At 44.3% G+C, this 14,007-nt stretch overlaps 1 protein-coding gene across 1 annotated transcript in view; it reads left to right on the forward strand.

The window, feature by feature from the left end:
* loxl2b (lysyl oxidase-like 2b) overlaps positions 1 to 14,007 on the forward strand; it is a 118,337-nt gene that overhangs the window by 89,731 nt on the left and 14,599 nt on the right. The window contains exons 9-12 of the mRNA XM_084307669.1: positions 2,871 to 3,036; positions 5,327 to 5,567; positions 9,464 to 9,579; positions 10,732 to 10,868. Of these exons, the coding sequence (XP_084163795.1) occupies positions 2,871 to 3,036; positions 5,327 to 5,567; positions 9,464 to 9,579; positions 10,732 to 10,868 (660 nt within the window). The remainder of the gene's footprint in view (positions 1 to 2,870; positions 3,037 to 5,326; positions 5,568 to 9,463; positions 9,580 to 10,731; positions 10,869 to 14,007) is intronic.

The following is a 14,007-nucleotide window of genomic DNA, read 5'->3' on the forward strand; positions in this document are numbered from 1 at the left end:
TCTATTGAGTGTTTGGCTGCTTGGATACTAGATACTCATTAGTATTTGTTTTTAACACGCTCTTTGATCCATAGACGAGGTCCTATACGATTCTGCTACTAATGGCGGTCTAGACACTAGAGAAAGAACCCTCCCAGTTGTGTTAATAACGTTGCTGTGCTGAACCTTACATTCTGGGACAACTCTTTACTCCACTCTGAAACCAACAGGCAACAGTCAGATAAAGGAAGGACCGTTTCCCCGCCAGGTGGAACCCTCAGCCTGTGTTGTTGTGTGTTGTCAGGGGTGACAGACACAACCCTGTTTAATAAGAGTAGGAGTGGTGGGGGGGGGGGGCCTGCATTTTTTAGATCTTTATTATTTGCAGAGCCATGGAATGAAATGGATTCATGGATGGAAATATTTACTAATACTTTATTTTCTGTAAATTTTGTAATACTGCTGCAAAGGGAACATATTTGTATTAACTAGGAAATATAAATGGCTGCATTTATATAGCAGCTTTTATCCAAAGCGCTTTACAATTTGTTCCTCACATTTGACCCACTCACTCACACATTCACACACCCACGGCGGAGGCGACATGCAAGGTGCCAACCTGCACACCGGGAGCAGTTAGGGGTTAAGTGTCTTGCTCAGCTTCTCAGTTACAGTGGGTGACAATATTGTCACAAGGAAAGAAGATATTACCTACCTGGGTTCCATCCTAGAGGCAAATCTTTCCTGTGACAAAATGGCATCCAATGTAATAAAAAAAGTCAACCAACGAACTCGATTCTTGTACCGGATCTCCTCACTGGTAAACAAGAATACCCTGAAGACTCTAGCAGGAGCACTCATTTAAGGGTACTACGACTATGCTTGCACCTCATGGTACCAAAGCACCTCAAAGGCGCTAAAAACAAAATTACAAACATCTCAAAACTACTGCTTGACCTTACTCCTAGAACCCACCTCACCCCTGCCCAATTTGACAACCTAGGATGGCTTAGAGTAGACAACAGAGTACAGCAACTTGCAATGGGCCTGGTCTACAAGATACACTACACGACCAAGGTACCCATGTACATGTCAAAATACTTCCCAAAGGTCAGTGAATACCACGATCACAACACCAGAGGGAGCTCCACAAATCATGTTAAACCCAGATTCGGCTCAAACAAGGGACTAAACACGTTTCGCAATTATGCCACATCAATGTGGAACGCCCTACCCAAAGCTGTAAAGGAATGTGAATCACTACCCACGTTCAAAAACACTCTCAAAAAACACCTAAGGGAGACTGCAACTCGAAACTGGCCCCTGTAAATGTCCGAACACAACCCCCTCCAATGTACAGTAAATTACCAAGTATGGTCTTGTCAATATTCCAATGTACAGTTTTGTTTGTACAGTTGTACAGTGTCCCCCACCCACCCCTCCTACCCAACCCCCCCCCCCCCCCCCCCCCACCTCCAATGTACAGTCCCCCCCCCCCCCCCCCACCTACCCAATCCAATGTACAGTTTCTACGTCAAATGTATATACTATTTTTTCTGGACTCTTTTTGTATCACAAACAGTACTGTATTTGCAAATCTGGTATGTCATAAATGTATAGATGTAGCAGTACTGTCTATCTGATTGTCATGTATGTCATATATGTTACGATGAATTGAAAATGGGGGACCCTGATGTAAACAAGACGAAAGTCTTTCTCTGGTCTGCATCCCCTTAACAATTGTATGTATTGAGCTGTACTGTACTGTACCCATTCTGCAATCTGTTAATAAAGTTTTCAATCAATCAATCAAACTCAAGGACACTTCGACACGCTGCCCTGGGAGGAGCGGGAATCGAACCGGGAATCGAACCGGGAACCTCCTGAGCCACTGTCGCCCCCAAATATACAGTATTCAGTTATTACAATATGTATATTATGTACACATTTGCATGGATCCATGACGGCATATCTTCAAATTTGGTATATCTCCCAACCCGGGTCACAAGAAATATATTGAACAGCTCCAAAAGATAGTGGTTGTAAGATGTGATCTTAACGTGTGGTGTTCAGGACAAATTTGGTTCATTTACAACCTTCCTCTAGCAGTCGTTTGGTTTCTCCCCTCTGACCCAGAGGCTTCCTCTAGCAGTCGTATGGTTTCTCCCCTCTGACCCAGAGGCTTCCTCTAGCAGTCGTATGGTTTCTCCCCTCTGACCCAGAGGCTTCATAACTTCACTATTGTATGTGTTTTATTCAGACTTTGTACAACTACATGGTATTAAAGGGTACTACATGGCACAGTGGTGTAGTGGTTAACACTGTTGCCTCACAGCCAGAATGCCAGAATTGGATTGGTACCCCCCACACCGCAGCCCATGTCTGCTCCCGGCTGCCCTTGGGGGAAAGGACGGGATGGGTCAAGTGCAGAGAGACATTTCATCGGCCACTCAATGCATGTGTGTGTGATCCTGTGTGTCGCCCATCTCGCATGTGTGTGTTAATCTGCATGACAATTATATACTTAATTAAAGGGTACTACAGGGTATTACAGGGTGCTAGGATACTAATAAAGAGTTTGATAGGGACAGTCAAAAACGGACGCAGCACCATAAGTGTTAACTCCATAACTCTGGAGTTGACACAATACAAGGGTTAAATACAACACAGTTTGATCACATCCATGACACTTTAAATAAAAAGGGTGCTCCCTCTAGTGGGCAACACGGCAAATCACCTTTTCTCACCACACAGATGCAAGGTATTCCTCTGATAATCAACCCTCTTTTGTCCTCTAAAAAGGTACCAAACGTCTCCTTTGCATCACGGCAGCGGGTGAATAGGTTGTGAAAAAAAAAAAAAAAAGCCTCGTTGTCTCGTTGTCCTCGCAGGAGACGTGGTACTGGCCAGGCGAGGTGAGCGCAGACGCCGTGGTGATGAGCGGAGTGCGCTGCTCCGGGACGGAGATGACCCTGTCCCACTGCCTGCACCATGGGGGACACCTCGCCTGTCCCAGAGGCGGGGGACGCAACGCCGCCGGAGTGTCCTGCTCAGAGAGTAAGTCATCACGATCACCTGTTTGACTCACTTCACAGGGTTGTGACCGCTATACGTTATAGGTCCCCCTTGTGTTGTTGCTGTTCTGTGTTCTGCACAGTGTCCAGTTACTTTATTGTCATTCCCATTGTCTTATGACTTACCGTACTGTCTGTTGCACAGTGCTACTGCCATAACATAATTATCGGCTAGTCTCCTACTGTATGTCTTACCATATTGTCAGCTGTATAGTCTTTGTGTCATAACATGTCTACTGTCCTATGTAGGGGTGTAACAATGCATCGATCCTAAGGTGACGATTCAACTGCATCGATTTGAACATTTAAGAATAGATTATTAAAAATAAAAGAAAATTATTTTTCTTTATTTATTTATTTTAATGTCGATTTTTTATTGACCTATTCATGCTGAGTGAATCAGTTCCCCCAGCCACATTTGTGTATACATTTTTTGGGGGGGAATTAACTGATCGAAAATGTATCTAATCGCATCGAATCGAATCGTGGTCAAATGAAGATATTTCATGATGCATTGAATCGTTGCCTGAAGAATCATAATCGAATCGAATCGTTATGGGGTCGAATCGTTACACCACTCCTATGTCATACTGTATCGTCTGTTGTATACTCCTAGTGTCTTGTGGTCCTACTCTATTGACTGTCCATCCTGTCTTTTGTCATGTTGTATTGTCCTCTGTTACACTGTGTGACGATGTCTATAGTTTTAATTCTGTAGTCACTCACTGTACAGCACTTTGGTCGGCTCTCTGAGCTTTTAACCCTTTCACCGCCGCACTACCAAAAGGTTAACCCTTTCACTGCGACAATACACAGAAGGTTAACCCTTTCACTGCCACACGGCCGTCGGTTGTGTGATAGTAAAGGGTTAACCTTCTGTCGTGTGGCAGTGGAAGGGTTAAATGCGCTATAATATATAAATAAATGACTTGACTTGACTAGGTTCTCTCCCAGGTGAGGCTGAAAACGTCCTTGCTAGAGGCGAAGTAGCTACTTATGTGATAACACACAGGAGCGGGGAGCGCTATATATACAGTGAGAGGTTGGCACTGCTGTGATGTGGTCGCAGGCACAAGGTGGGATCAACGTGGCGTGGGATTAATGAAGAACGATGCTGTGTGCAGAAGAAAGAGCAGCTTTACTGTTTGCTGCGACCGCAACTCTGTGATTTTATGTCATTTGCATCTCTGCCCCACAGCATGTGTTGTTACTTAGCGTCACATTCTTCTAACACATTTTCACAACGCGACAGCTTTTCATTTAGAAATGTGTAAATCGGGGCTTGGTAGGCAATCGTGTGTTTTAATGAGACTGTGTGAACGTCACTGACACACGCAGCTGGTCCTTAGAGATCGTCCCGTCTGTTGTGAGGTAGTTGCATTTCAGGCAACACTCTCTCCTGACTCATACCAGCTCCCCTCAGCCGCCCCCGGACTTGTTACCCTCCTTTCTAACTACGTGTCCCACCTCCTCCCCTCAGCCGCGCCTGACTCAAATCAAATCAAATCAAATTGATTTGTAAGGCCCGACAACACACGCTAATGTCCCCATGGGCCGGACACGTCTTCTTTAAACAAGTCAAGAAGAAACATGACAATAAATCAAAAACAAAGACAAAAACACCAGAAAATCCTAAATAAATTGTCAAATTAATAAATGTCATTGATGCAACACTCCCAGACATTCACCCCACGTGAAGGTAAGGGAAAAACTCACAAAAAACCTAGCAATAGGAAAAAAGCACCACAGGCAATGTGGAGGGGAGAAACCTTAGAAGGGCCGTTTAATGGGGGATCCACTTCTTAGATGTCGGTGATAGTAGTGTTGCTACTGTATAAAACAGGTGAAACAGTTGATAAGCATGTGCACATACCCTTCTTTCAAACTCAGTCTCCTCCCCTCAGCCGCGCCCTGACCTGTTACCCTTCTCTCTAACCCCTGTGTCTCCTCCCCCCAGCCGCCCCTGACCTGTTACCCTTCTCTCTAACCCCTGTGTCTCCTCCCCCCAGCCGCCCCTGACCTGTTACCCTTCTCTCTAACCCCTGTGTCTCCTCCCCCCAGCCGCCCCTGACCTGTTACCCTTCTCTCTAACCCCTGTGTCTCCTCCCCCCAGCCGCCCCTGACCTGTTACCCTTCTCTCTAACCCCTGTGTCTCCTCCCCCCAGCCGCGCCTGACCTGTTACCCTTCTCTCTAACCCCTGTGTCTCCTCCCCCCAGCCGCGCCTGACCTGTTACCCTTCTCTCTAACTACATGTCCCACCTTCTCCCCCCAGCCGCGCCTGACCTGGTGCTGAACCCTCAGACGGTGGAGCAGACCACCTACATGGAGGACCGGCCCATGTTCATGCTGCAGTGTGCCTACGAGGAGGACTGTCTGTCCTCCACCGCCGTGGGCGTCCCGGCCAACTCCTACCGCCGCCTGCTGCGTTTCTCCTCGCAGATCCACAACAACGGACACTCCGACTTCCGCCCCAAGGCGGGCCGCCACGCCTGGGTGTGGCACGACTGCCACAGGTAAAATCAAATCAAATGTATCTGTAAGGCCCGACGACACACGCTAATGTCCCCATGGGGCCGGACACGTCTTCTCTATTAACACTTTCCCGGCCACTTGGATGCGTCTAATCTCACGCTAAACGGCCAGCATTTCTAAACAGACTTGCACAGTCCGTGGGGCTGTTTGTAGAGCTAAATCTATACTTTATAGTATTGCTATCTGTCCATTCTCATTGTCAATTGAGGCCATAAACCGTCCCTTCAAAATGGCTTAAAGAAAAAAAAATTCATCAATACGTTCTCATTTTATAGCGTCTTGAATATAAGCGTTATAAGGGATTTCGGCTAGGATATTTCCTGGAAGGCGAGATACAGGCCGTTAAGTTACTAACGTTAAATCCTATTGGCATTTCGGATATACAGAAGCTACAGTTAAAACTCAAACTGCATATGATCGGTATTGATGGTCCACCATGAATGCATGAAGGGGGGGGGGGGGTGGGGGATGTCGTTTCTGATTATTGATTACCAATAACTGTGTTAGCCTCAGTAGCCACATTCGTTGACCGGGTGGATGGCTATCAAAACAAGCCCTGATCAGCGTGTTATTTACGTGAAAAAGATCTTACCGTGGGCCGGTTGGATCCCCCAGAGCATTTCCCAGTTATCGATCGCCATCTGGCAGATCGATATGTCCATTGGCTGATGATATATTCCTTTACTGCATAGTGAAATCCGCGTCCCAAAACGTAATCCGTGTAACAGGCTATAGGCATCGCTTCAGGTTAGTAGAAAACTACATTGGAAATCCAGAAAAAACAAGACAACTTCTGCCACAGGGAACACTGCATTATCGAGATAGCGCCCCTAAGAGGATCTGGCCGGTAATGCACTTTTTAGAATTCAAAGAGTAGGGTACTTCTGCAGTGCCGCTCGTGACATTGAGTAGGTTATTAAAATGGAATAAAAGCCAAAACAACCTTGCCACCGACATGTCCGTGGTTGGTCCTCAACCGGTGGATTCGAACCACGGATTTATCCGTGGCCCGTCCCGAATGTGTTAAACAAGTCAAGAAGAAACATCACAATAAATCAAGAACAAAACAAAAACACCATAAAGTCCAAAACATTTCAAATAAATTAAATAAATTGATGCAACACTCCCAGACATTCACCCCACGCGAAGGTAAGGAAAAACTCACTAAAACCTAGCAATAGGAAAAAGATGCACCACAGGCAATGTGGAGGAGAGAAACCTTAGAAGGGCCGTTCAAGGGGCGATCTCCCTTCTTAGATGTCGGTGATAGTAGTGTTGCAATAAAACACTAGGCATCGTAGGTAGGTGTAAACACCGAAAGAGAGATGTGTATTCTCTCCGCAAATAGCTTCTTTAAAGGAACACGCCAACGTTTTGGGAAATTAGCTTACCGTCTTCTCCAGAGAAGTAAGTTGTACCTCATCTGCATCCATTTCTGCATTGTAGGGGCCTACTGCATATTGTATTGTAATTGTACTCAGTTACCTTCTCTACTCTGCATTGTATATTGTATATATGTATATTGACATTTTTTGTTTTGTTTACACTTGTTTACATACTTGACTTTCTATTTTATACTTATTATACTTATTTCATACTTCTTGTGGCATGTTTTAGTTAAAACATCCCCATTCCATGTAAATTCAGTTGAATTGCAACTCTTTACTGTGCATTCAATATGCAGATATATTTTATCTAGCACACTCTCAGGAGCAAAACAGAAAGAAGCACTTCATACAAAAGTATTCTGTATTTCTGTATGACAACTAATAAAGAAACTTGAAATTGAGAGAGAGACAAGAAGATAGATAGTTTCCTCTCTGTGCGTTCAGTAGAAAGCTATCTGGCTGCACGTTAGCCTAGCTTAGCACAATGAATGGAAGCGGACATGACCGGTTATCCTTCGGGGAGAGGTGTTAGTTGGACATGTCCGCTTCCATTCATTGTGCTAAGCTAGGCTAACGTGCAGCCAGATAGCTTTCTACTGAACGCACAGAGAGGAAACTGGTATCTATCTTCTTGTCTCTCTCTGGAAAATACGGTAAGCAAATTTCCAAAAACTTTGGCGTGTTCCTTTAAGTGTTGTTTGGATTCTACCCCACGCAACTTCCTCTGTGCTGTTTCATTACGTCTGTGCAGCATCACAGTTCTTCTTCTTGTCTTTTGATTGTGAGTTTGACAGAGTTCCTCCTGGGCCTGTGTTGTTATTACATTTACATTTAGTCATTTAGCTGAACGCTTTTATCCAAAGCGACTTACAAGTTCTGTAGGACAGGTCAGCAGGAATTGATTGATTGATTGAAGGGCACAACTCTATCAGCTTGAGTAACAATGTTCATCAAAGTGTTGAAACTTGAGTGCTGCAGTGTTGAGTGCATAGTAGTAGAGAGACATGTTAGTATGTTAGGAAGAGTGCATGGTAGTAGAGACATGTTAGTATGTTAGGAAGAGTGCATGGTAGTAGAGACATGTTAGTATATTAGGAAGAGTGCATGGTAGTAGAGACATGTTAGTATGTTAGGAAGAGTGCATGGTAGTAGAGACATGTTAGTATATTAGGAAGAGTGCATGGTAGTAGAGGACTGTGGTGGGCAGTTCGTTCCACCATTGTGGAGCGAGGACTGAGAATAGGCGACTTCTCTTTGATGACCCTCCCGGAGCTTGGATAGGAGTGGGTCTGAGGCGGCCAGTAGATGTAGAGCGGAGGGGTCTTGAGGGTGTGTAGTTAGAGACCATTGACCGGAGGTAGGCGGGAGCGGTTCCCTTTGCCGCACGGTATGCCAGGTCAAGGGCCTTGAAGCGGATTCGTGCGGCGATGGGGAGCCAGTGCAGGTCCCTGAGAAGTGGGGTGACATGGGCCGACTTCGGTAGGTTTGAGACCAGGGATGCGGTCATAGTTCAAGTACTGAACTGAGACAGGATGCATTGGAGAAGAAAACTGAAAAGTTAGAATCTGTACTGTCACCAAACACTGACCTCTAGGCAAGAGGTTTACGTTGTTTACGTTTTTTGTTATTGTCGTTTTCCTGTTATAGGTAGACAGATATAGTATAATGTCTTACTAAACTCCAACCCACACAACACACCAAAACAAAATAAATTAAACAAAGCACAATACCAAGTGGGTCTTTCTTGCCTTAGAGGTCGCTGTTTGCCGGTATTACAGATTCTACCTTTAACGTCAATGATAACTCACTTCGGCTGCCATTTTCCATGCCATACAGTAAATCTCGCTGGCCTGTAACTGACAGAAGTGAGTTGGAAGAAGTCGGAGTGGAGAGAGAGAAAAAAAAAAGGTCCCAGATTCTTGTGGTTTAATCTTTGGATGAACTGCGTCGCGTTGGCAGCGTAACATGGTTACCGGCGTTACGCACCTCAAACCTTTTTGGCGCGGCTCTCGCCATCGCGCCGAGGCCGACGGGATACACAAAGGCCCCCGATCAAAACCACGTCCAGAAAGATCTTGTGGGATTATACACGCCGCTTCTAAACATATACAATTTGCGGACGGAATGTTTCTCTCCAGGGCTGTTGTTGAGTCTGTCTCTCTGGTGCCGTGCATTTCAACAGAGACTCTGGATCAAGTATACAAGAGAATACAACTCTCGATGGACAAGCACGTCCATTTTCTTTTGCAGTAACGTCTGGGCAGGTTGGTAAACATCATGTAATGTGTGTGTGTGTGTGTGTGTGTGTGTGTGTGTGTGTGTGTGTGTGTGTGTGTGTGTGTGTGTGTGTGTGTGTGTGTGTGTGTGTGTGTGTGTGTGTGTGTGTGTGTGTGTGTGTGTGTGTGTGTGTGTGTGTGTGTGTGTGTGTGTGTGTGTGTGTGTGTGTGTGTGTGTGTGTGTTGTGTGTGTGTGTGTGTGTGTGTGTGTAGACATTATCACAGTATGGAGGTCTTCACCCACTACGACCTGTTCAGCATGAACGGCACCAAGGTGGCGGAGGGCCACAAAGCCAGCTTCTGTCTGGAGGACTCCGAGTGTGACGAGGGTAAGAACTTTGTTACTACATTTACATTTGACATTTTTGGTCATTTAGCTGATCGCTTTTATCCAAAGCGACTTACAAGTGTTGTACGACAAGTCAGTAGGAAGGGTACAACTCTATCAGCTGAGTAACAATGTTCATCATCAAAGTGTTCAGACGTGAGTGCTACAGTGTTAGTATATCAGGAAGAGTGCATGACAGTAAGGAGGTTCGTTTTTTCCAGATATTGATTGAAGACGTTTAGTACTTTAGTACTTTATACTGCTACTTCACACTATACTGTATACTAGTACTTTATACTGCTACTTCACACTATACTTTATACTAGTAATTTATATTGCTACTGCACACTATACTTTATACTAGTACTTTATACTGCTACTGCACACTATACTTTATACTAGTACTTTATACTGCTACTGCACACTATACTTTATACTAGTACTTTATACTGCTACTGCACACTATACTTTATACTAGTACTTTATACTGCTACTGCACACTATACTTTATACTAGTACTTTATACTGCTACTGCACACTATACTTTATACTAGTACTTTATACTGCTACTTCACACTATACTTTATACTAGTACTTTATACTGCTACTTCACACTATACTTTATACTAGTACTTTATACTAGTACTTTATACTGCTACTCCACACCACACGTTGTATTCATACTAACATACACTAGGAGTACCGTCCATGTTGTCCCCCTGTGAACAGTCCAAAGTCTCCAACAACCTCTGATTGTTATGTTATAGTATAGAGCTATTTAGCATTGTTCCTGCTGCCATATTGCACTTACTACATCCACACTGTGATTATTGCATCGTTGTTTATGCTGCTATTCTTATGCTATTTCTATAATTTTTTTGTTGTTGTCCTATTTCATTGACGTCGATGCCACAAGGATTTGGCTCCTTTGTGCTGTAAAGTACGGACGACGTGACAAATAAATCTGAATCTGAATCCTTCCTTTCATCGACTGTAATTCTCCCTTCGTGACTGAAGCACATTGAATAGATTAAACGGTAGCTTTCGCCCAGGCTGCTACACCCGGTCAGTCTGTTGTCGTGGAAAGAGCAGGTTTCTCCTCCTCACATAAGGCTTATCCCTCTTTTCCTTTTGACTCGTGTGTTGTTTTTAGGTATTGAAAAGAGATACGAGTGTGCCAACTTTGGAGAGCAAGGCATCACGGTGGGCTGCTGGGACACCTACAGACACGACATCGACTGCCAGTGGGTGGATATCACTGACATCAAACCTGGAGATTACATTTTCCAGGTGATCCGTCCTCCTCTTTTTCACGATTGTTCGATTCCGTGTCCTAAATATTATTGAGATATAATCCATTTGTCTCCATTACAGAATTAGATCTAGCGTGCTTCTGTGTGCCATGCAGAAATCAAAGCCGCTGTTGGTTTGATTCCTGACCTTGTTATGCACGACTCATGGTGTTGATACTTTGCTTTAGCCTGGTACCGGCCCATCCCCGATATATCCCATATCAGTATCCAGGGGTGTAAAAAGTACCCAGAAATTATACTTAACACTAGAACAGCCGACAAGGGGTCAAATGACCCCTAGGCATTTTCAATAAATGTATCCTTGTCACTCGGTCGAGCTCCAGCTCTGTCACTCAATGACTTTTCCTAAAAGTACCCATTTTATCTGGCACGGTTTCTGAAATTTCAAAATGACTTCAGGAAAATGTAATTAGAACGTTATTCCACATAATGGGCCGTTGGAACAGACGAAAGTCACAGCACTTTGTGAGCATCTAGCGCAGGGGTGGCCAACCCATGGCTCGCGAGCTGCATGTGGCTCTTTGCCCGTCAATGTGTGGCTCTTCCATCCAAAAAAAAAATTATAATAATAATAATATTTCTTTTTTTTAACACTTTGAGTGCCAGCAGGGGGCGCCAGAAATAGCGCTTGAGTGCCAGCGCTGTAGTCAATGGGAAGGCGATCACATTTGCGAACGCATAAACTATATCTTAAATTATGGCTATGTGTCTAATACGCCCGTCGCTTATCAATGACTTGTTTGCAGTCAACATTGTCGAAACAGGCGCAGTGGGCAAGGCGCTAGCCTCTAACGCAGGAGATGCTGGGTTCGAGCCCAGCTCTCTGCGTTGCTACCGGCTGGCCGGTCGTTCATACTAACACAATTGGCAAGTGTTAGAGGGTGGCAAAGCCGGTGGGTGGGGATTTGACGTTGTGGACAGCGACTCCTACAGGTCGGTTTGGTGACGCCGGTGCGGCGGAAGCAGGAAGTGACGGGGGCAGCGTGAGCCTCCCACGCGTTACTGCTCGCCACTGAGAGTTCGAGCTGCTCAGGTGAAAAGATGAGACAGGCTGCCTTCTTGTGTACCGGAGGGGACACGTGATGCAAGGCTTCTGTCCTACAACCGACCTGTGGGAGGCATAGTCTAGCAACGTTCAAGACAGGGGACGGTAGAATTGGATATACGAAATTGGGGATGGGAGAAAAAGTGGATAAAAAAAACATTGTCGAAACGGATTGTTTTTTAATTGGTTCATTTCCGTTTTATACCATTTTGAAAAACGCTTGTTTTTTTAAACTTCCAGAAAGAAAAAAAGATTCTGCAGGAATCGCGCTTTACTGGAATACACAAAACACGTTGTCATTTTTAGGCCTATTTATGAATCGTTTTCAAATAAACGCTAGATTATCGATAGTATATGTGTACTTATGCACGCTAGAGAAGCGGGCTGAAAAATCGATTATCTTATTTCCTGATCAGCACACACACACTCACAGCCACACACACACACATACGGGACACGCTGAGATATAGGTGAAAAAAAACTCTGATTATCCCAAGACTGGTAAAATAGATTCCTTACCTCAGATCAGATGTTCTCCAAAAAGATTATTCCAATTCCTGATCGCCATTCCAAATATCGATCGCGTTTATTGATCCAATGCTGGGTACTGGCAACACATATTCCACGCTGTTCTGAGGGTGGGCAATGACTGGGATCGTCTCCGGTTACATGCCTGACAAGTAAAATGTGGATTCCGGGCTATTTTTTTCCCATCCATTTCATTCAATTCAATCCAATGGGTGTAATACCATCCGGAGATACGATAGGGGCGGTATTTTCCCTGTTCGAGCTCAGACAGATCCCCACTGGTAACGTGAGGCTAGATTGATGAAAAATTCATGGAAATCGATAATAAAAAAAAATTACGATTAAATAACGAGATTTCTCGTTCTTGGCACTCAACACATGGCATGAACTAACGAGATTTCTCGTGGCTGGCACTCAAAGTGTTAATATTTTAAAAAGATATATATTTATGTCACTCAAACCTACATTTCATTGTGGTAAACCTCATATTTTTATATTCAGAGGTAATTATATAGTTTACACTGTTTATTTATCTCATATTTCTCATATAAGCTGTCAGGTCATCTGACCCGTTCCCGGTGGGAATCAGTGACATTTTCTCCATGGCTGTGCTAGTGTTAAGTGAAAGTATGGGTACCGTCTCAAAATCGTACTCAAGTAAAAGTCAGAGTAAGAACACACTTGAGTAAAAGTAAAAAACGTTTCTACTTTTAAATGTACTTAAATGGCATGGACTGAACACAGCTTGCGTTGTGTCGCAGCAAACCCTTGAATTATCATTATTTTGAACCCATAAAGAACAGAAACTAAGTTGACTTCACCTCGACATTTATCAGCCTTTTATTTTGTAAGCAGATTCTTTCAAAACGATCTAATCGTCCTTGAACAAACACATGTCCACGCGTGCACAAACAAAGTTCACAATGGAGAAGGTTGACCTAGCGACGCTCATGAGAACAATTGTACGAGAAGAACTTGCTACAGGACTCGAAGCCAATCTAAAGCCGATCAAGGATCATCTAAACAAAATTCAGCTAAAGGTAACATCATGCCTGGTCAAGATTGACTCTCTTGAGACGGCTGCCAACGACACTGATCAAAGGCTGATACAACTGGAAGCGGAGAATAAATCACTATCTGAGGAAGTTAAATCATTAAAACAGAAGACGGAATCGCTTGAGGACCACAGCAGAAGACTCAACGTGAGAATCTTTGGGCTACCAGAAGGAACAGAATAAGGCAACCCGACATTGTTTGTAAACGAAATGCTGAGTGAACTTTTTGGTCAAGATCTAGGTACACCTCACTTGGTCAGTATCGCTCATCGCATCGGAGTAAACAAAGGCAAGACGCGATGCCTAATTGCTAAATTTAACAACTCTGATATAAAACAGAAGGTTGAGCGTCTTGCCGGTGGGAAAGCTAAAGAACCAAGCGGGCTACAGTACAAAGGACATAAAATCAGCATCTTCCGTGATGCCACAGCAGAACAACGCAAGCAGCAAGCCTCCTTTGATGAGCTCAGATCACTCTTACGCAAGAC

This window comes from Notolepis coatsorum (genome assembly GCF_963971535.1).
Source record: "Notolepis coatsorum genome assembly, chromosome: 2".
Taxonomy (NCBI): domain Eukaryota; kingdom Metazoa; phylum Chordata; class Actinopteri; order Aulopiformes; family Paralepididae; genus Notolepis; species Notolepis coatsorum.